The following is a 22,570-nucleotide window of genomic DNA, read 5'->3' as shown; positions in this document are numbered from 1 at the left end:
CTAGAAATGATACAATGCTGAACCTGCTTCTTCACTTCCATCCAACTGCGATATAATTACTCTTCGAGCCACAAGAATGAATATTAAGAATGGTCATTACTCTCTCTGAGAAAGACTCATCATGGGCTAACAGCAAGACAGCATCAGACTCACCATCTCTGTGATTAAGACTTGCGAACCCCGGGCCGTGGCTCCTGGACAGCTGCGACGAGCAGCTGAAGGACTCTCGTGGCAATGTGGATGCCAGCGGGGCATCACAGCGATCTGTGTGGAAAATCCCAGATTCAGATTAACCCCCTGTTCCAGGCATTCCTGACTTCTTCCCTCCCTCCCTTCCTGTTTCCTTCTTCCTCTCCCTCCTCTCTTCCCTCCTTTACTTGCTTTTAGTTAAGAGGCCAAGAAAATGCTAAAACCTATGGCAAACATCAGTCTTGATCAGAGGTGTGTTAGTTGGTAGTAAAGAAAATAAAACCCCTGATTGGTAGCATTCACCATCTTCTGTGGTGTACATACTCCCATCATGGGAAATTCCCACCTGTCAGTGTGATATCACCAACCATCGCAAGGGTAAGAGGGTCACACATGTCACTTCATTATACTGTGTTTCCACAGTACAGATTAAGAGATTAAAATAACCTCAAGAGCATAGACAAGAGTGAGATGCCATGAAAGAGAGTAGTACGTGGTGAGTTTGGAGAATTTACCTTTGTTTTTAACATGATTTACTTAACTATAACTTTATACAACTTAATCTTTAATAATGACTGTGTTTTAACAACTGGCTTACAAAATTCATGAAAAGTGAACGAATGGCTCTTGCTGGCTGCTAAAAGTTGGTTCCAGCCCACTGCCCCTCAGTGGAGAACTGTTAGAAGAATTTCCTTTAAAATCAGGAAGAATACTTTCATAGGCATCACAGCTTCTGCTGAAAGCCACTCTCAAAGTCCTATCAGTACATAAGAGAACATTTAAGAATTAAAAGAAGAGAATTGGGAAAGAAACAGAAAAAAAAAAAAAATAAAACTTCCATCACTTCCAGATGATACGACTGCAGAGGCAGAAAGTCCAAAAGTCAGTAAGTGACTGGTTTAATAGCTCAACATCCCAAAACCAATTTCATCTTAAACTCTAGCTGGGGTCTGACGATAATGAGGATAGCAAATAATAACAAAATACACAAAGTATCTAAGAATGAATCTTACAAAGCTGTGCAGAACATTTATGGGGATTATTATAAAAAATGTACTGAATGACATTAAAGAAAAACTGAGTAAAATACAGACTCCCGTGATCACAGACAGGAAGACGGCATTTTTATATGCTCAGTCATCCCCAGTTTGAGCTAAAGACTCATTAGAAGTCCAATCAAAGGCCCAAGAGGGTTTTTCATAGAAACTGAATTGGGGAACCATGACTCAGCAGTTCATAACATGGGGTACGGATCTGATTTAAGGAGCCTGCGAAGACAGATTAAAACTACATCTTTATTTTCATTAAACCTCCAGCTAAAATTCAGCATTTTCTTTAATCATGAACATAGATAAACCACAGTATCCTCAGTAGTGTCCATGCTTTTTTGTTTGTTACCATCATAAGTTATAGACCGTCTTATAGCAATCATTGTCACAATATCTAGAAATATCATTTATGTTCCTCCTTACTTCCAAATAATCGTTTTTGACTCAGCACTAGATTTTGTTATTTAATGAGTTAATAACAAAGGAGACATTACATTACAATTTCTGATTTATTGATATCAGCCCTTCACTGTAACTGGCATATATATAAAAATATAATGCATTTATAACCTTTGCTATGAGAAGGGGACACAGACTTCAGCAAAGCCTCAAAGTGGTCTGTGGCACAGGAAGGCCTAGGAAGCCCCCATGATGGGTGTGTGCAGAGGCAGCATGAAGTGGTGGCCTATGACTGGGGTATGGTTAGTACTTGAGAAAATTCCAAAAGAGGGGTGTTATCTACAGGTCATAGTCAATGGAGCTAACTCTAGTATTAGCCTAGAAGTCTCTCAGGGTCTAGCACGTTGAGCAGAACAGACCTGCATTAGTCTCCCTGTAGGCAGGGGGTCCCAGGGACCTCACCACCACCTTGAAATCACACAGCAGATTCACGGCAAGAGAGGGCTATTCCCATTAATTGTGTTTCTAGGGGAACCTGCTCTCTTCCCAGCCCTGGCCCTCCACAGTCTCCTTTAGGGTTCTGTCTTGATGCTAGTCCCCTCTGCTCACACTGTTGTCATCTCACCACTGAAGCTAGCATAGATTTTGCAACTGGACTTGGGTGGGACTGGCATTCACCAGCCTTGCCAACTCTTGGGTGTAACTCACTCTTCTCTAAGCCTTGGTTCTCTCCTCAGTTCAATGGGGAATCACACGACTGGACAGTGATGATATCACACAATTATGTAATGGGGAGTCAACCCCCACAACTGTACAGTGGGCCATTACACAATAATACAATGGAACTCACACAGCAACATGGCAGGGAGTACAATGGGGACTCACACACTGAGAGGACTGCTGAGGGTTGAAAGTATTTGTTTTTATTATTCTCACTCTGCTAAGACAAGTCAACACTTATTAAGTTCCTTCAAAAGATGATATAAGGACATGTTCCCCATAGAGAGATGTAAAAGGCAGTGTTCCACGTTCCAAACCATATTGTCATTTTTTTTAATTCTTTCTTCAAAGAAGGCATATAAAGCTTAGTCTTTTAAAATTAAAAAAAGAAGAAGAAGAAGAAGTAATAGCATTTGTGCTATAATCTTTCCTTGGAAGAACAATTTATAAAATTTATTTTTAAATGACAATTTTTTTTTATAACCCTAACTTAGAGGCTTCAAAACCAGTGTTCCAATTTACTCCAACATAGTAGAAGTCAAGGACTTGTGTGGTCAAAAACAAGGTGGTCACATCCTTATAAGGTACCAGAGAGGAGAGGTTCAGGATTTGGACAGTGTTTCCCAGGCATTCAGCATGTTTCTAACTGAATTTAATCCATGTAAGGTGAAGCCTCCAGAACCATCCCAAACCTCCATTAACTACTGTTTTCAACCTGAAATGTTTAGATTTCCTACCATGATTCCTGAAGCAAAAATTGTCAAGACCCAATTTAATTTTCTTTTTTCTTCGCATCATTACAAAACATGTGAATCCCACTAAATGAGTATCATTCTCATGAATAATCTGATATTATTTCTATCATTAAAAAAAAGATGATTCCTGAAATCTTTCAAAGGTACAAGAATTATGGGGCACCTGGTGGCTCAGTGGGTGAAAGCCTCTGCCTTTGGCTCAGGTCATGATCCCAGGGTCCTGGGATTGAGCCCCACATCAGGCTCCCTGCTCAGTGGTGAGCCTGCCTCTCTGCCTGATTATGATCTCTGTCTCAAACAGATAAATAAAATAAAAAAAAAAGAATTATTCACAAAGTGTGGATTTTGACAAGTGAGATGGCAAAACAATTTTAAACAACTACTATTTATCACTTAGAGGGGAAAGCAAATTGAGTACAAATAATAAGCTTATGAGAATTAACATATGAAAATAGAGAGTATTGCAGTTAAGTAAGATAAAGCAATTTTATTTCCCTTCATAATAACCACCTGTATTAATGAGAGTGAGTCCATGGAATAATCTTAATTTTGAAATGCACTCATCCTTCAGTGGCTCAAATGTTCTCCAAGTGAGGTTCTCAGAGAGGCTTAAGAATACTAAAGGAAAAGTGATGGTCCATTGTCATGGGTTTTAGAGAAAAAACAAAGACACCACAATTGTTCACGATTTATGTATGACTCAGATCAGAGTGCCAGAGACGCCCTTATGTGCATTCTGATATAATAAATCCATATTTATGAAATACTCAAACCTTGTCTCACTAGGTGCACCTATTACAATGCCATTTTAATCAAAAGCCTATTGTATGTCTTACCAGCAGAACAGCCTTAGACTGAGATTATAAAACAATATTCCAGCTTCTGTTTTTTTAAAATTAGATATATTTTTTCCAGGTAAAATCTTAGAAATTTGGAACTTCCCACAACTGGAGAAAATACAGCTGACTTAGTCCTCCCACTCTAGCTGAGCTCTTAATCTCCTTCTAAAACTACTTAAATCTACCCTTCCCCACAGACAGAAAGGAAGCCCAGACAGACTCTGTCGGTTAGCCACAGCCTGTCTGTAATACATTTGTTCTGGTTTCTTCGACACTTCAAATTCAGTTTGTACTCAATTATGTGTAAGTGGTGTCTTTTCAAGATGCCTTATCTTCTGGATGAGATTAAACATTCCTCAACACAGAAAATTCATGTTTGTTTGTTTGTTGCTTGTTTTTCATCCTTTAGCATATCACAATGGACTCCAGTCCCTGGAGTGGAACAGAGAGTATGACCTAAATTCCCCTCCACCTCTGGCTCTACTTGCTCCTCCCAGGTGGGCAGCTGGAATCAAGGCCCAGGCCCACACAGGGGTGCCCCTTGGCCACTGGACCAGCAAGGACATCTGGACTCAGAAAAGCCTGAAGATATCTGGGAATCTCTCTCCATCAGGAGGAATGAGGTCCATATCTAGGCTGCTGCTCCAATATTCCCCGATCCCTGGTGGCCCATCAAGGCCACTGAGAACTTTATGAACGTCTGGGGCACCTATGCCTCCCCTCCTAAGGTGTGTGCTTACAGAGTCCCACTCCATACAGGCTCCAATCCATGCTGTCAGCACTTTGGACAGTGGTACTGACCTTGGCCAGGATTCAGGGGCACTGGCCAGTCTCCAACCCTCAGGTACACACACCCGTGCATGTGTGTGCGATGGTAATGTCCCCCTAGAAGGGACGGGACATTCTGTAAGCATCGCATACAAGATGCTCTAAGGACCCATGCCTAATTCTCCAAGCCCATCTCAGCCACCCCCACCCTCACTTACCCTGAAAATGTGTGCTGCTGTGTCCTCAGACCAGCCATTACCCATTGTGAGACTACACTTGGCACCAACTGGGCATCCCATGAGTTTGAACAACTGCAAGTTGGAGCTGCTTAGTTTCATGATCCTCAAAGCCCAACCTGTTAGGAGCCCAGCTAAAGTAAAGCAGAGGTGATTTCAGATTTCTTGTCTGTTCCAATAAGTTGTGCATGCCAGTAATAGAATACAGTCATATCTCTGTGAGAACCAAGTCAGAAAGGGCAAATTACACCAAGCTCCTGGCTAATTTATTTATCTCACTCATGCAGAGAGTGCTTGCCTACCCATTAGCATAGTCCGAAGTTAAGCACTCTTGTTTTTACTTCTAGGCTGGCTTTCCTATCGTAACCTATGTTGTGAATTATTTCAAGGGGTGGGTTTATGTTCACTGCATTAAATGAGAGCTATTTAATGATTATCTCTAGATCCAGATGCTATCTATAAAATTATTGCTCAGCATAGAAGGATTTACTTTTTTTGGTAAGTCAAACAGTAACACTACAAAAACAATTTACCATTAATTTTAGTGGGATGATATAGCAAATTAATACTCATTAATTGCAACTATTATTAAGTATGAATTTGAAATAATTATTGTTCTTATAATTAAATAATACCTCATGTTCCCTCCAGCTGAGTGAACTCATACTGGTAGTGTTTCCTTTTTTAGATCAAAGCATTTGTAAAATGTCTTACATATTTTTTAGAAAATTCTAAATTACAAAATAATATATTCCAAATGCTGAATCCAAATGGTAGAGAATATGTAACTGGGCAAATATTTGTTAATAAAAAGAACTTCCTGACTAATGGTCTGGCTTTGATCTTCCAGAAAATCTGCAACTCAAAAGCACAAAATGACTTTTGAAAAAGTCTTCTTGTTAGAGTACCAATCAATAAAATTGAAAACAGGAAATCAATGGACAAAATCAATCAAATCAAAATCATTTACTGACCTTTGAAAAGGTCAGTAAAAGATTCTTGCCAGGCTAGCTTAAAGAGAGAGAGAGAGAGATCACAAATTACTAATAATAGAAATCAAAGAAAGAACATCACTCTAGATCCCACAGACATTAAATGGGTAATAAAGAAATGGACAATTCTACACCTACAAACTTGATAATCTAATTATCAAATATGGACTAATCCTTAAAAGAAACAATCTGCCAAATTCACACAAGAAGGAAGACAATCTGTATAGGCCTATATCTATTAAAGACTCTGAATCTATAATTAATAACTTTCCAAAACAAAAAGTGCCATGTCCAGATGGCTTCAGTGACAAATTCTACCAAATATTTAAGGAACAAATATTACCAATTCCCTACAAATATTTTCATAAACCAGAAGCAGAGGGAATACTTTTCAATTTGTTTTATGACAACAGAATTACTCTAATACTAAAAGCAGTCACAGATATTACAAAAAACCCATAGACTAACACCTCTTATGCACATAGAAGCAAAGTCCTCAACAAAGTATTAGCAAATTGAATCCAACAATGTACAAAGAGAGCAGGTGTAATTCATCCCAGGTATGCAAGGCCACTTCAACATTCAAAAAGAAATTAATATAATCACCCACATCAACAAGCTAAAGAAGAAAGCCACACAATCATATAAAGGGATGCAGAAGAAAGTATTTGACAAAATGCAATACCCGTTTGTCGTAAACACTCTTAAACAAGGAACAGAGGGGAGCTTTCTCATCTTTCAAAAGAGTATCTTCCAAAAACCTAAAGTTTAATCACACCTAAAGGTAAGAAACTTGAAGCTTTCTGACTGAGATCGGGACAAGGTTGTTCTCTCCCCCCCTTCCTTTTCAATATCTGACTAGATGTCTTAATTAATGCAGTTAGGCAGGAAGAGGAAATAAAAGGAATACAGATTGGGAAGGAAGAAATCTTTGTTCACAAATGACATGATCATCTATGTAGAAAATCCAAAAGAACTGACCAAAAACCTGGAACTAGCAAGCGATTATAGCAGCACATGAGATATAAGATTAATATACAAAAGTCGACCTTTTCTTATATACCAGCAATGAACAGGTTGAATTTGAAATTAAAAACACAACACCATGGGGTGCCTGGATGGCTCAGTGAGTTAAAGCCTCTGCCTTCAGCTCAGGTCATGATCTCAGGGTCCTGGGATGGAGCCCCAAATCAGGCTCTCTGCTCAGCAGGGAGCCTGCTTCCTTCTTTCTCTCTGCCTGCTGCTCTGCCTAGTTGTGATCTCTCTCTGCATCAAATATTTAAATAAAATCTTTTTAAAAACCCAACACAACACTATTTACATGAGCATCCAAAAGTATGAAATACCTGGGCATACATCTAACAAAACATGGACACAATCTGTATGAGGAGAGCTACAAAACACTGATGCATAAAATCAAAGAACTGCATAAACGGAGAGATAGTCTACATTTAAGGACAGGAGCATTCAATACTGTCAAGAGGTCAGCTCTTCCTATTTTGTCTATAATTCAAGGATAATCCATAAAAATCCCAGCAAGCTATTTTGTAGATATCAACAAACCATTCTAAAGTTTACATGGAGAGAAAAACTACCCAGAACAGTCAACAGAATATTAAATTGGAGGACTGACACCAGCTAGGTCAAGACCTACTACAGAGCTGTGGCAGTGAATACAATGCGATATTGGCAAAAGAAATGACAAATGGGTCAATGGAACAGAATAAAGCCCAGAAGTGGGCCCACACAATAGAGCCGACCGATCTTTGACAAAGGAGCAAAGTCATCCAATGGAGTAAAGACGGGCTGTTCGGCAAATGGCATGGGGACAACTGGGCATCTACGTGCGACATCAAGTGTCTAGACACAGACTCTCACCTTTCACAAAAATTGACTCAGATAGATCACAGTTCTAACTGTAAAGTACAAAACAATTAAATTCCCAAAAGATGGCACAGGAGAAAATCCAGATGACCTGTGTTTGCAAATGATTTTCTAGATGCAACAACAAAGGCATGATCTATGATAGAAAGGATTGACATGCTGGTGTTGATGAAAGAATTTTCTGCTCTGCGAAAGGCGCTGTCAAGAAAATTAAAAGACAAGTCACAGACTGGGAGAAAATATTTGCAAAACATACATCTGCAAAGAACCGCTCTCCAAAATATAAAAAGAATTCTTAAACTCAATAATTAAAAAGAAAAAAAAAAAAAAAACTCCGTTTAAACATCGGTCTAAAGATTTCCTGGCACCTCAACAGAGAAGATGTGCAGATGGCAAATAAGCAGATGACAAGAGACCTGACATCACCTGTCATCTGGGAAATGGAAATTAAAACAATGGGATACCACCATAAGCCCATCAGCATGGACGACACCTGAAACTGGGCCAACATAAAATGCCGGCACGGACAGAGGGCAGCAGGAACCCTCATCCATTGCTGGTGGGAGTGCAAAATGGTACAGTCTTCTTGGAAAACAATTTGGCAGGTTCTTAGAAAACTAAGTATACTCCCTCCATGCATTCCAACCACTGCACTCCTTGGTATTTACCCAAAGGAATTGAAAGTTTATGTCCACACAGTAACACACACATGCCATTTCTAGCAGGTTTACTCACTGATGGCCAAAGCCTGAAGTCAAAGAAAGTGTCCTTTAGTCAGCAAATAGCTAAAAAAACAGTGGCACAACCAGACAAAGGGATCTTTTCAGCACTAAAGAGAAGTTAGCTATCAGGCCATGAAAAAACATGAAGGAACCTTAAGTGCATATTAGTAAGTGAAAGAAGCCAATTTGAAGAGGCTACACACTTGGAAAAAGTGAGATTATAGAGACAGTAAAAAGATCAGTAGCTGTCAGAGTTTAAGAGGTAGACAGGAATGAATGGGAGGGTGGAGCGCCAGGACTCTTAGGGCAGTGAAGCTACTCTGTAGGGCACTGTCATGGTGGATATAGGTCTTTATACATTTGGCAAGTCCCATAGAGTGTACAACATTCAGAGTGACCCCTCACATAAATCATGAGCTCTGAGTGATAATAGGTTCATCAGTTTTAAGGAAGGAAGCACTGTGGGGGGACTGCTGGTAATAGGGGAGGCCATGCATGTGTGGGGAGAGAGGGAATAGGGGAAATCCATTTATACATTGCATAATTTCGCTGAGAACCTAAAATTGCTCCAAAAATAATGCTTCCTAAAAAGCAAAGGCTTTCTTTTTATCAACAACTGAGAATTTACTTGAGAATAAAGGCTGTCACCTTATACCAGTTAGAATGGCCAAAATTAGCAAGACAGCAAACAACATGTGTTGGAGAGGATGTGGAGAAAGGGGAACCCTCTTACACTGTTGGTGGGAATGCAAGTTGGTGCAGCCTCTTTGGAGAACAGTGTGGAGATTCCTCAAGAAATTAAAAATAGAGCTTCCCTATGACCCTGCAATTGCATTACTGAGTATTTACCCCAAAGATACAGATGGAGTGAAAAGGAGGGCCATCTGTACCCCAATGTTTATAGCAGCAATGGCCACAGTCGCCAAACTGTGGAAAGAAACAAAATGCCCTTCAGCGGACGAATGGATAAGGAAGATGTGGTCCATATACACTATGGAGTATTATGCCTCCATCAGAAAGGATGAATACCCAACTTTTGTAGCAACATGGACAGGACTGGAAGAGATTATGCTGAGTGAAATAAGTCAAGCAGAGAGAGTCAATGATCATATGGTTTCACTTATTTGTGGAGCATAACAAGTAGCATGGAGGACATGGGGAGTTAGAGAGGAGAAGGGAATTGGGGGAAATTGGAAGGGGAGGTGAACCATGAGAGACTATGGACTCTGAAAAACAATCTGAAAGGTTTGAATTGGTGGGGGGCTGGGAGGTTGGGAGAACCAGGTGGTGGGTCTTAGAGAGGGCATGGATTTCATGGTGCACTGGGTGTGGTGCAAAAATAAAGAATACTGTTATGCTGAAAATAAATTTAAAAAAAAAGAATATATTTATCATGATGAGCACTGAGTAATACATGGAAGGGATGAATGATTATATTGTACCCCTAAAGTTAGCATATTTATTATACTTGAATACTGTATATTAATTATACTTGAGTAAAAATTGAATAAAAATTAATTTAACTTTTAAAAACTCAAAGAAAAAAAAGAATAAAGGCTGTGATCCAAATAATTTCCCTGCAACAAGACATGAACAGTTCATCTTTACACTGATTTTATTCCAGCTCTATGTCAAGAAGACTGAAATTCTGCTCTAGTGCTTTGCTGAAAAATTCAAATCTGTTCCTTCCTGGTTTTAAAATCATGCAAAGCTGTGTGACTTCCAAACCACAGAGGAACCTCAGCCCTGGGGGAGAACTGTTCTAGGTTTCCCATGGGTTGCCCTCCTTCCATTCACTAAAGAGCCAACAATTTGCACTACTTGAAAGGCAGAATTTTAATGATCTCAATCATTATCCACTAAGGTCTCCAAAGAACTTACATTCAGCAAAAGGCATGGACACCCAATGGTGACTGTGGTTCAGCATTACAACTGGCACCATTTTTAATGACTCATCCTGCTTCTCATGGAGGATCCACAGGTCTTGTAAAGAACCAATATTTATCTTTATTTCCTCAGCTTCTAGCACACTGCCCAGCATGGGGCAGGCATCTGATAAATGTGCTGAATTCAGAGGGGTCACAAGGTGGAGAGCGACTTTTTGAAGTCCATATCTAAGTTATATCTCATCTTGACAGGTGTTGAGCTCATGCCTCCCAAGCAACCAAGTTCGTCCTGATAGGAAAAGCCTGCAGGCTTCACTTAGGGACACAGCAGCTCCATGGGCCACCTGCTGTCACCGGAGCAGCCGGGAACCCGTGCTGTGCTCTCTGGGTAGCGTTTAAACCAGGGCTGGTGAATCAGCAGGTAAGAAACACGACTGCAAGAATCCGGAACCCTCTCCTGCACACTTGAGAAAGTCAGCTGTTGACTCATGTTGGCATTGATGTGGCCCTAAACCTTGAGCTTAAAAAGAATTTAACTAGTTGTAGCTCACCAGCTGGAGAACTGCCTTGCTGACCTATAAATCTGAACTATCCGTTTCGAGGGAAAGAGTCTAATATCCCACGGACTCTACCCATGTTGTTTAAATGGCCACAGAACAATGGAGTGTGCCTATTTTTAATTGTTTTGTTCAGACATTGTTCACACATGTTACCAAAATACTGTGATTCTCATTAAACCATGTAGCTTCATTCTATAGCTGGTGCTTCCGTAAGCTGCTTCATGGAACAACAGCTAATAAATATTTCTTGGGGGAATACATAATTTACTTTGAAACTTTTAGACAAATTTTTTAAGTTGCTCAATTTGCGCCACCAAAAATTTGGAAAAAAAGTTATTTCATTCCCTCTCTACTATCAGATGGTAAGACCATCGAAAATGACAGGACAAAGTTTTTAAAAATTTACAAGGACACATGAAAGAATTTAGATGTTCATTTATGTTTTAAGGAATGTTTCTCCTGCAAGTCCACATGACTTTAAGGACTGACAAATTTTAACTAAAAACAGCCAACACCACCCTATCCTATTTTCCATAAATATTATCACCAATAGTTGAATTTTTAGGACAAGGCTTAGGTGACTCGAACTGATTATCTTGGAAAGAATATTTAGTATTTGGGCATTTTCACTGGAAAGTATTTTAAACAATAAATACAAAATAACTAGCATATTCCCAAGCTAAAGACTCACCGCTTCATGAGAATAAGAAACAGAATACATGCCACTGCAAAGAAATATGTATTTTGTGCTTTAAATAATCATCTGGGAGGTTCAAAATCTGGTGTGACCACTGGTGAACATCTAGTCACAAGCTTTGTCATTTAGATCCACCTGCCTTTTGCTCTCTCTCCTGCCTCCTTCCCATTCTCCCCTTCTTCCTTGTCTCCCTCCCTCCCTTCCTCTTTCCTCTGACAGAGTTAACAAGGACAGTTGTTCAAAAGAGTCTGCAGTTGGTGACAGCAGGTACAATCAGTGCAGCCCAAGCATGAATATTTGTACATGGCCCTTCCACAAAATACTGGTTTTCCCCATTTTGTTGGAGGGAGGAAAACACAAGGCAGTAATTTATTTGTAGAGCTCCAAGAATGTATACAAGATACATAGGGGGGAAGAAAGTTCTTATATTATGGAATTTGATATATTATGGAATTAGATGAAAGTTTAAGTACAACCCACTCACAGCTAATTATTTTCTGTAATAGCCCACTGAGGTCCTGGTACACGAGAGCATTGCTGTTTAATGTAATGTTTAGATAAAAATTATTTGAATTTAAATAGTAACAGTTCACTGAAAACTTGGGTCTCTGCCCAAAAAATTTCCATAAAACGATCATTTTGTTTAATGGTTCATGTTTATTCAAAACTAGAGACCACTGGTGTTACACAAGTGGAAAATCCAGTCATTTTTAGGAAGTGTGTGTGTGTGCATCAAGCAAACCAGATCACAATTGAATAAAATGTTACTTTTTCCAGTATCTCATTAAACACATTTACAAAGGTAATATATCTATTTGGTGTTATTTCCAAGGGTGCAACCAAACATTTCTTTTCAAAATTCACCAGAAGAGGTGGTTTTTTTTCACTCCTCTACTAACCTTTTGAGCCATGCTGAGATACAGCATTCATGTCAAAGACAAGGGGAAATGCTGAAATGTTCAGCAGCTAATAGAGATTTAAAATTCACAGCATGTGTCAAAACACACCATGTATATATACTGCCTTTTCTTCTATAATCCTCTCTATCTGCATCATCTAGGCATTATATAAGATCACAGAACTTAAAATTAGTTTATAAAAGATACAAATCTGCTAATCTCAGAAAACTCCAGATTCTAACAGAAAAATGCATGATAAAATCCAATGTTTTTTTCTGTTTTAAAATATAAGAAATAGCTCAAGATTTCAGACACCTGTAGAAAAATGCCTCTGTAATTTATCAGCAGTAATTGTTGAAACTTAATAACGTTGCAAGTATACGAGTAAAGTGCTATGAGCACGAATTAAATTCTGCCACCCAAATCCACCCAAGGCACCAACAGCCACACTTAGGATTATCACTGTAACCCTAACAGCAGTTCATAAGTGAAGGAGATCAGATGAAAACCCACACATTTAAATGATCCCATTCACCTGCTTTCAAGCATAAACATATTTTCTTTGTTTAATTAGGAATATTCTCAATATCAGATAAGAGAAAATGAATGAATAGACATACAACCAAATTAAAATATGAAACAGAAAACATTTTTTCCTAAAGAGGAAAAAAATTCACGATGTTGCACAGCATGCAAAATATCTCATTTAATTCATTTTTTGCTGATTATCCATCTATTTTTAACACAATGCTTACTCTCAGTTTTTGAACAATGTCTCGAGAAAAATTTTCCTTATTTCCCAAAGACCATTAGCAAAAGTTTACTCTCCCTTGTCATTCTCCCTACTCATGACTAAATTTCCAATGAAAAAGTTATTTTCCCTCATAACTTGTATATATTTCTGCTTTTCCTTTTGATTCTGATCTTATTGTTCCAATGAAGTCAAACCAGCTCTCATTTCATTATAGCAAATCAGCTTACACCATTATCTTTGGTGACCAAAACTGGGACCATGTTTCCCTGTTTTTCCCACTTCCACTATCTTCATTCAACAATTCCCATTATTGTTTTCCATTTATTTAACTCGGCACAACAAGAGCTTCTGTAATCCAATATTATTCCTTTTCAGTTTTAGGAAAATTTCTTCTACTTTTAAGCTGATAATTCTTTCAAATTTATTAAAGCTGGGTTTGATTTTTGGGTTTTTTTTTTGTCAAGTAAAAATGTAATAGTCTTTATTTTTTAAAGATTTTATTTATTTATTTGACAGACAGATCACAAGTAGGCAGAGAGGCAGGCAGAGAGAGGTGGGGAAGCAGGCTCCCTGCTGAGCAGAGAGAGCCCGATGCGGGGCTCGATCCCAGGACCCTAAGAACATGACCCAAGCCAAAGACAGAGGCTTTAACCCACTGAGACACCCAGGTGCCCCAAAATGTAAATATCCTCTATATAGCTGAAAGCCTGAATAATATTGTCCAATATATTCTATACCCAAAATATAAAAGCTGGAAATAATTTCTTCAAATCTCTATATCTTTATCACTTCATTACAGTTTATTTTATGTACTTGTTTGCCTATTTTATCCAAAACTTTCTTATTTTTCTTTCCCTCTCTTCTTGCTTTCTTTTGAATAGTCTGAAATATGTCCCCCACCTAGCCCATTTTTTAAATTCTATTGGCTTGAAAGGTATACTTCCCATTACTATTCTTCTTGTGGGCCTCCTTAAAATATTATACTACACTCTGGTTTACAATTTAACAAAGCCTACAATCAAACTGATTTTAATTCCCTCCACAAAATAATGCAAGGATCATAAAATGCCTTATGTCTGGTCACTCCTTTCCGTGTTGGCTTTCCACTGCTCATGTAGACTTGTCTTCTTTCTTTTCATTGCACAAACTGCACATTGATGTTGTACATACAGCTTTATTGTTACTCAAATGTGTGATCAGATTTGCACACTAGTTGCTAGATTTTTACGTCTTGTACTGCCCTTTTTAATCATGTCCTTTCTTGCTAAACTTACCCATCAATATTTATTTAGTGAAGCTTTGTTGGTCTTTCATACTTTTGGATTTTATTTTTTCTATGCATGCCTTTTTTTTAATTTATTTATTTATTTTCAGAAAAACAGTATTATTTTTTCACCACACCCAGTGCTCCATGAAATCCGTGCCCTCTATAATACCCACCACCTGATGCATGTCTTTATCTCACCTTCATTCTTGAACTGTAAAGCAATAAGTCTACAATTCCTGGCTGGCAATTATTCCCTCTCACAAACTTAAGAGTTCACGTTCCTGCTTTTATTGTTTGTCATTCATCTCTCAGACCACTTTTACCAGCTTCTCTCTATTCTGGGGTTCAACAGTTCCAACATAAAGTATAGCTGTGGGTGGTAATATTTTTGTATTACTAGGGATTTGAAGGTCTTCCTGAATCGAAAGATTGGTGACTCTTCAATTCTGGGCAATTTTTTATAGATGGCCTCTATAGATCACCTTTCCATAGAAACACATCTTAAGTGTTTCTTCTTTCCACATCTCCTCCTTCCAGAACTCCTATCTGACACAGAGACCTTTTGTTCTCCCTGCCCCTTGGCCTGGTTTTCATGTTTCTTGCCTTCTTGTATCCCTATGGAATATGCTGGTTCTTTATTCCATGACTGTCTTCTAATTTGCTAAGTCTCTCTCCACCTGTGTCTAATTTGCCATGTTAGCAGCCACTGAATTCTTTACACCAATGAAAAAGAACTTCATTTCAACACTGTTCTTTTTCAATTCTGCCCAATCATTTTGATCATCCTTATTCTCGCCATTCTCTCCATCTTTTATTTCCTTACACCTATACAACGAATTGTACATTCTAAATTGATCTCAGTATTTACATTTATTTTTATCTGTGCAGTTTCTCATTTCTTCTGATTCTCCCTCATGATGCTTTGTTTCTTCTAGCTGTTTTGTTCTTATTTTTATTGTAGGTATGTGTTTCCTGGACATGGATCCATGAGCCTAGATGATTGCAGGAGCAAAACACATTCAATAGGAACACAAGACATCAGGATACAGAAATGGAAACAGGTGCGTGTGTGTGTGTGAGAGAGAGAGAGAGAGTGCCCTGGTGAGAATGTCAGTGCAGTGAGGTATCTGTAGTTCAAGGTCAGTTAAAGGAGGAGATGAAAGTAGTGAGTGAAGAGCAGGGACCTTTCAAGGAGTGTGTGTGTGATATAAGAAAATACTGGAAGTTCTACCAGGGAAAGTAAGATCATCTTTAGAAAGATTACTCTGGCAATAAAATAAACCAGATTAGGAGGAGGTAAATTGACAACAGGGAAACCATGGAGACAACTATCACACATCAGTTCTAGAGACATGGAGGGTTTGAAGAAGTGAGTGGTGGAATAATTAAAGAAAAGGGAACAGGAACAAATTGAAGAGAGAGCATTAACTCTAATCTTTCAGAATCAAGCCATAATGCTCCCTCTCTAGGGGTCCACATCGGTGTCTTCATACCCTTTTTAACTGAGACTGTATCCTAAAGTACATACAGATATGTCTGGCTTGGAGACTAACACTCATTTAACAATCACAAAGGCTGAACCATCTGTATTGATGGCCAGATACTATGTATCCTAGAAGACTTCTGAAAAAGAGCCAGATAAAAAGTAGCATCTGTTGGATTATACAATCCAACACCAAATAAATAGATAAATAATGTGATTAAAAATGGGCAGAAGATGCCTTCAGCCCAGGTCATGATCCCAGGGTCCTGGGATTGAGCCCCGCATCGGGCTCTCCGCTCTATGCAGAGCCTGCTTCTCTCTCTCTCTCTCTGCCTGCCTCTCTGCCTACTTGTGTTCTCTGTCAAATAAATAAATAAATAAATATCTTTTAAAAAAATGGGCAGAAGATTTGAATAAACATTTTTCCAAAGAAGACATCCAGATGGCCAACAGAGACATGAAAAGATGCTCAAGGTCACTCAGCATCAGGGAAACACAATTCAAAATCACAGTGAAATATCACCTCACACCTGTAAGAATGGTTAAACTCAAAAAGACAAGAAATAGCAAGTGTTCATGAGGATACAGACAAAAAGGAACCCTCATGCATTGTTGGTGGGAATGTAAATTCATGAATCCACTATGGAAACAGTACTAAGTTCCTCCACACAAAAAAATTAAAAATAGAGGTGTCTGGGTGGCTCAGTTGGTTAAACATCTGACTCATGGTTTTAGGTCAGGTTTTGATCTCCTGGGTTATGAGATGGAGCGCCACCTCAGGCTCCATGCTTACCAGGGAATCTGCTCACAGATCCTCTCCCTCTGCCTTTCTCCCTATTTGGGTTCTACTTCTTTCTATCTCTAAAATAAATAAATAGGTCTTTTTAAAAAATTAAATGCCATATGATCCAGTAATCCTATTACTAGATATTTACTTAAAGAAAATCAAAACACTAAAAGAAAAGACACACGTACCCTGCAAGTTTATTCCAACATTATTTACAAAAGCCAAAACACGGAAACAACCTTCCTGTCTATCAATAGATGAATGAATAAAGAGGAGGTGATACACCTATATTTCGTATCACCTCTTCTTTATCCATTATGGTTATAAAAAACATAAAAACGAATGAGATCATGCCATTTGCAACAGCATGGATGAACCTAGAAGATATTATGCTAAGTGAAATAAGCCAGACAGAAAAGCCAAATGCCATATTATTTCATTTTCTAGGTGGAATCTAAAAAAAACAAAATAAACAGAGGCAGAAAGAAACCCAGGAATACAAAGAACAAATTGGTGGTGGCAAGAAGGGATGGGCAAAAACGGGAGCAGGGCAGGGGGAGATAGAGGCTTCCAGTTCCAAAATGAGTAAGTCATGGCATGAAGGGTACAGCCTGGGAGTAGTCAGTGGCATGGAAGTTGGGTTGTCTGGTGACAGATGGTCGTCCCCCTCCCTGTAAGCACAGCATGAAGGAGAGAGCTAGCCAGTCACTATCCAGTCACTATGCTGTGGATGGGTACCAACCACACTTGAATTAACCCTCCCCCACCTCTCTGAAAGTATGGTCAGTGCCTTGAGAATGCTTTTTGAGTTTTAGTTCTGTGCTACTTGAAAGGATGCTGCCGGAGTCAGCACCATGGAAACAGTGTCCCCACTTCGTCATTCTGAAAACAGGGTCAAAGCAATCTTCATTTGAAAATAGAGATATTCTCTAGGCACTATCAAGCCCTCAAGTCCCTGAGTCATAAACATTTTCTATAATAGTAGCAGGTTTTTTTGGCTAGAAAGATCCCCCAGCCCAGACCAGGGGAGTCAAGCCTGAGACCCCACAGGAGATTGCTCTGGGTGTGCCAGGTTCCTAGCCACAAGTCCACGGCTGCCAAGCCAGAGACAGCTGTGCCTCAAATGAACACAGCCTCCCGGCTGCCCAGATGGCAGTGGACAGCCACACTAAGGTGCAGGGGGCATCTGTCGGCCTCCCTGTCTTCTGCCGTGTTGTACAGTCAGCCTTTCCCACTGGGCTTACATATGGCTTCAAGCATCTAGTGGGTGAACCAGGTTTCTGGGGCCCTCCAGTGACACACTGCTCCCAAGAAACTCTATTTCACACCCTGAATATGGAGCCCAGCTCAGGCTTGATATAGGATCTCCCTAGAAAACAGACATCTCATCCAAGGGCCCCTGCCCAGAGGCCTCCTCGTTCCTGCACATTGGTCTTGGGTAGTGTCCCTGACACCTGGCCTTTTCAGTGTCTCCTTAGGGTACCAGCAGCTTTTAGAACATGCACCATACACCTGGCCTCAGGCCAGAAATTATGTCATGCATTTTTCAACCAAAAGAAAAGGAAACATTCGAAATCAGTGAGTGGGTTCTTTCCATGGACAAATGATGAGCTCAGAGATGCTCGTGTAAAAATGAACTTTTTACTAGGCTACCCGAAGAATGATTATAAAACACCCATGAGGATGGTGCAGGGCTTCTGTATACTTTCAAAATAGAATATTTTCAATATATTAATTTCTTCTTTTCTTGGTAAATACTTAGCACCATCAGCCAAGCTGTAGGGACAAATAAATGTGACTCTGTTTTCAGGAATTTTAAAATCTAATGAAGGAGGCATACATGTAAGTGACCATCTGCTATATGAAGCAGATAAGAGCCTGAAAGCCAATGCTTTCATCATAGATGCTAAACAAATTTCCTAAATGGATGGTGCATTTCGCTTCCTTGTCAGAATGATACAGGCAAAGCACCGGGTCAGGGACTGAATCCCAATCCCTTCCTGGTTCCGCATTGGGTGGGTCAGAAGGCAACCCCCTCCCTGTCACAGTCCCCTGGTAGGAACGGCTGCACAGCCTAGCAGAGACAATACAGAGAGTCAGATCTGGGGATTTGGCTAGAAGTTTTGGGAAAGTGAATCATTGGCCTGTTTACATACTCAACAGCCCACTGTCTCTCAGAACTACCCCCTGTCCCCTCAAGGAGTCCCTGCTTTCCTGGAGCTTGGAACAAGGGACAAGTAAGTAAGCACACACCGCTCTGAAGTGATGAGGGCTGGAGTCCAGCCAGTGGGGAGCGTTGTTGTCCCTAGTGGTGTGGCTGGGCAGCCCGACCTTGGCGGCGGGTCTGCCAGACAGAGCACCGCCAGAGCACCGGGCGCCCCGCGGGATGAGGAGGAGAGACCGAGCCTCCGAGCACAGCCTCATCCGCTGGCCCCAGCCCTGACCAAAATGAAGCGATGGGTGTCCACAGTTCCCCTGCTGGGTAAGTCCAGGTGATGGGGTTTTCTGCCACTCGAAACTGAAAGATGCTTGCCAGGGCCCCGGTCCTGACAGCTGTGTTTCTCACTGGTCTACACAGGAAGTCCAGGGCCAGCGTAAGCCCACATGTCAGCCCAGGCGGTCACTTGGCCTCACTGTCTGGGCAGACACGGGGAGAGGATGAGGCTCACGGAGGCTCTGCGCATGACGGCTGCGAAGCGCTCCGTGCCCACCCGCACCCTCGAGTTGGCTGCACTCGTACTGACACGCACATGCATGGACACACACACGCACGGATGTGCACACGTGCGGACACACACATGCACCGACATGCACACAAGCACGCACTGACACACGCACATGCACCGACACACACAAACGCGCTGACATGCACACGTACGGACATGCACACCTACCGACATGCACACAAGCACTGACACATGCAGACGTGCCAACACACACATGCACTGACATGCACACAAGTGGACACACAGAGACACACACATGCACCGACACATGCACACACATGGACACACACACCGACGTGCACACACACTGACACACACACACTGACACACGCACATGTGCGGACACGCACACACACCGACATGCACACATGCCGACACACACATGGGTGGTCACACACACACCAACACAGGTGCACGCTCAGACGCACACACCCTCAGACATGCACACACATGGACATGCACACGCGCCGACACGCACACGCAGGACACGCTGCCCCTGCTGGGCCGGGCAGCACTCCCACGCCAGGCGCTTAGCTTCCTATGTCAAGCTCTCTGGTTGTCCTGGGGACTTGCAGACGTTAAAATAAGAACTAACTGGAGCTGTCAGTCCTGCAGGCAAGCCCTGATTTAATGTCCCCAGGGAGCAGGTCACGCCCATGGTCATCTGAGCTGGCAACTTAACTGTGGGCTCACAAGCCCCAGAGAAAATGCCCGGGGCATCTGAGCAGCCCAAGCCAGTGTACAAGGGGAGGACAGTGACCGAGCAGGGGAGTGCTGGGTCTCAGCCCTTCGGGAGGTCACCGAGCCCCCAGCCCGCATGAGGGCCGCCAGCCCCGGCCCCCCAGTGGCCCTGTGAATGCATGGCCTGGAAATTCCTTCTCCCTGGCAACAACCACTAAATTGGGGACAGAACCCCAAACCACAGATTCTGCAAAAGCCACATCTCAGCCCTACCCGGGAAGCCAAAAACTTACAGCTTGTCATAGTCCCTGAAAATAACAAGTGCCAAATTTATTCTCCAGTTCAGGAAGCAGACTTCTCCACATTTCTCTGCATGAGTAACCCAATACCTATACCAAACACCCCCCACAACTGTCTAACCCACAGTACTCAACAGTAGTAAAAGACCCCACCCAGATGAGATACATGACACCATTTCTTGTCCTACAGCAGTGCGACAGGGCAATAAACCTTCATAGTTACCACTTGTATCTGAAAATAAATCAGTGTAACATGTACGGTCTTAGTGTCTAAGCTCTGATCAAACGGGAAATGATCAAGTTGGCCATGCTGCCTTATCCAGAAGAATTAGACAATCGTGTGGGCCTATGGAACAATGCTCGGAGGGACAGTACAAACGTCATGCTGTCGTCCTCTCTTTCCACAGTATTTACAAGTTGTGTATAATTTTTCTCAACACGTGATAAAAGACATCTTTAAAGCATGTCATCCTATGCCATAGAATTCAAACAAGGAATAACAGGTATGTCTGTTTGGATGGTGTAATGCCTCTCAGAAATAGGCTAACATAAATAATTCAGTCTTTAAAAGTTACTCAACACAAACCAGCCTTTGCTGAAGGCAGCAGCACAACAGTGGCCATGGGTGGCCAGGGAAGTGGGCTCCTGCAGAAGTCACTCTGAAGCATTTCATATGTTGAAGCCAAGCCTTCAAGGCTCTAGAAAGTTAGTGGGGAGAGGCCCTTGGCTCTGCTACTTTCAAATTGTTGGAACTATTGTATACTTTTTTAGTTAAAGACTAATTTTGATTTAAGGGGGAAAATTCAACTTGAAATTTGCTCAGTTCATTGAAAGGTTTCTGTTAGTGAATAGGTCCTTTATGAAGTATTTTTGAATGATTTGGGTTTTTTTCCCCCCAAAATCAACTTGAAAAAGCAGATTTTCATGACCTCCAGTCCTCTGCCCAAAACCTCCTTCTAGGGCTCAGAGGGTCCCTGATGACATATCTTCATGCTGTTCTGTCTGTTCTGCATAGGGGGTCTCCCAGAATTGGAACAGCTGGCTCTGCTCTTGCCCACCACTCTGTGTTGAGGATCACCACGGACTGTGTGAGTTTTTGGTTTGTTTTCTCCGTGTTCCCAAAAGCATCCTCACCACCTCAGTATTTCTGGGAAGTGCATTCAAACGCTATAAATACGGGTCTGTTTACTGGTCATGGGCTCTTTCCAGACTGTTTGAACTCTGCTGCGCTACAGCACACACCCATATATTCCCTGCTCATTTTGCCCAACACACTTCACTGCTGCAGGAGCAGACCCCCCATTCACCACGCCAGGGGCACCCCTCTGACAGGCTCCCTTCCTGCCCAGCTAATGAATGCAGAAGACTGGGCTCCCTCCAGACAAACACAGAGCAGGCTACTGAGGCAAAGAGAAGCCAGAACCAGTGAAAACCCTGGAAGGTGTTTAGCCCACACTGGTCAAGATGAAATGCCTTGACAGATCATATAGAGCCTCTTACCCTCACAGCCTGCCCAGAGATCCTGTAACAAAGAATGTATCGTGTTACAAAGTAACAAAGAATGTCAACGACACTTAGCAAGTAATTACAAGAATCTATGTCGGCTAAAAGAACAAGGCTCCACATGACAAATACGTTTACTTAAATGAAAGCTCATTGGGCGCCCACGTGGTGCAGTCAGTAGAGCAACCAACTCTTGATTTTGGCTCAGGTCATGATCTCAGGGCTGGGGGATTGAGCCTCACGTGGGGCTCTGTGTTGAGTGGGGGTTCTGCATGGGATTCTTTGCTTCTCCCTCTGCCCCTCCCACATGTGTGCCTGCTCACTCTCTCTAAAAAATAAATACATGCTTGTGATTTTATACCTCTTAGTAATTATAGAATTATGTCCAGTTACCAGGTTCTGCAGCCATATATTTTATTCCAGATTACAAAGGCTCATCATGCCACCAAGTTAGGGTGATTTGAAGACTACAAGG

The 22,570-nt window shown here is 41.2% G+C and overlaps 1 protein-coding gene across 1 annotated transcript in view; it reads right to left on the bottom strand.

Annotated features, from left to right (window-relative positions):
• LOC132015180 (contactin-associated protein-like 3) overlaps positions 1-22,570 on the bottom strand; it is an 88,628-nt gene that overhangs the window by 62,100 nt on the left and 3,958 nt on the right. Inside the window, exon 2 of the mRNA XM_059395806.1 lies at positions 154-264. Within this exon, the coding sequence (XP_059251789.1) occupies positions 154-264 (111 nt within the window). The remainder of the gene's footprint in view (positions 1-153; positions 265-22,570) is intronic.

Source organism: Mustela nigripes, chromosome 4, assembly GCF_022355385.1.
Source record: "Mustela nigripes isolate SB6536 chromosome 4, MUSNIG.SB6536, whole genome shotgun sequence".
NCBI classification, from domain to species: Eukaryota; Metazoa; Chordata; class Mammalia; order Carnivora; family Mustelidae; genus Mustela; species Mustela nigripes.
This window is presented reverse-complemented; position numbering and strand designations above follow the sequence as displayed.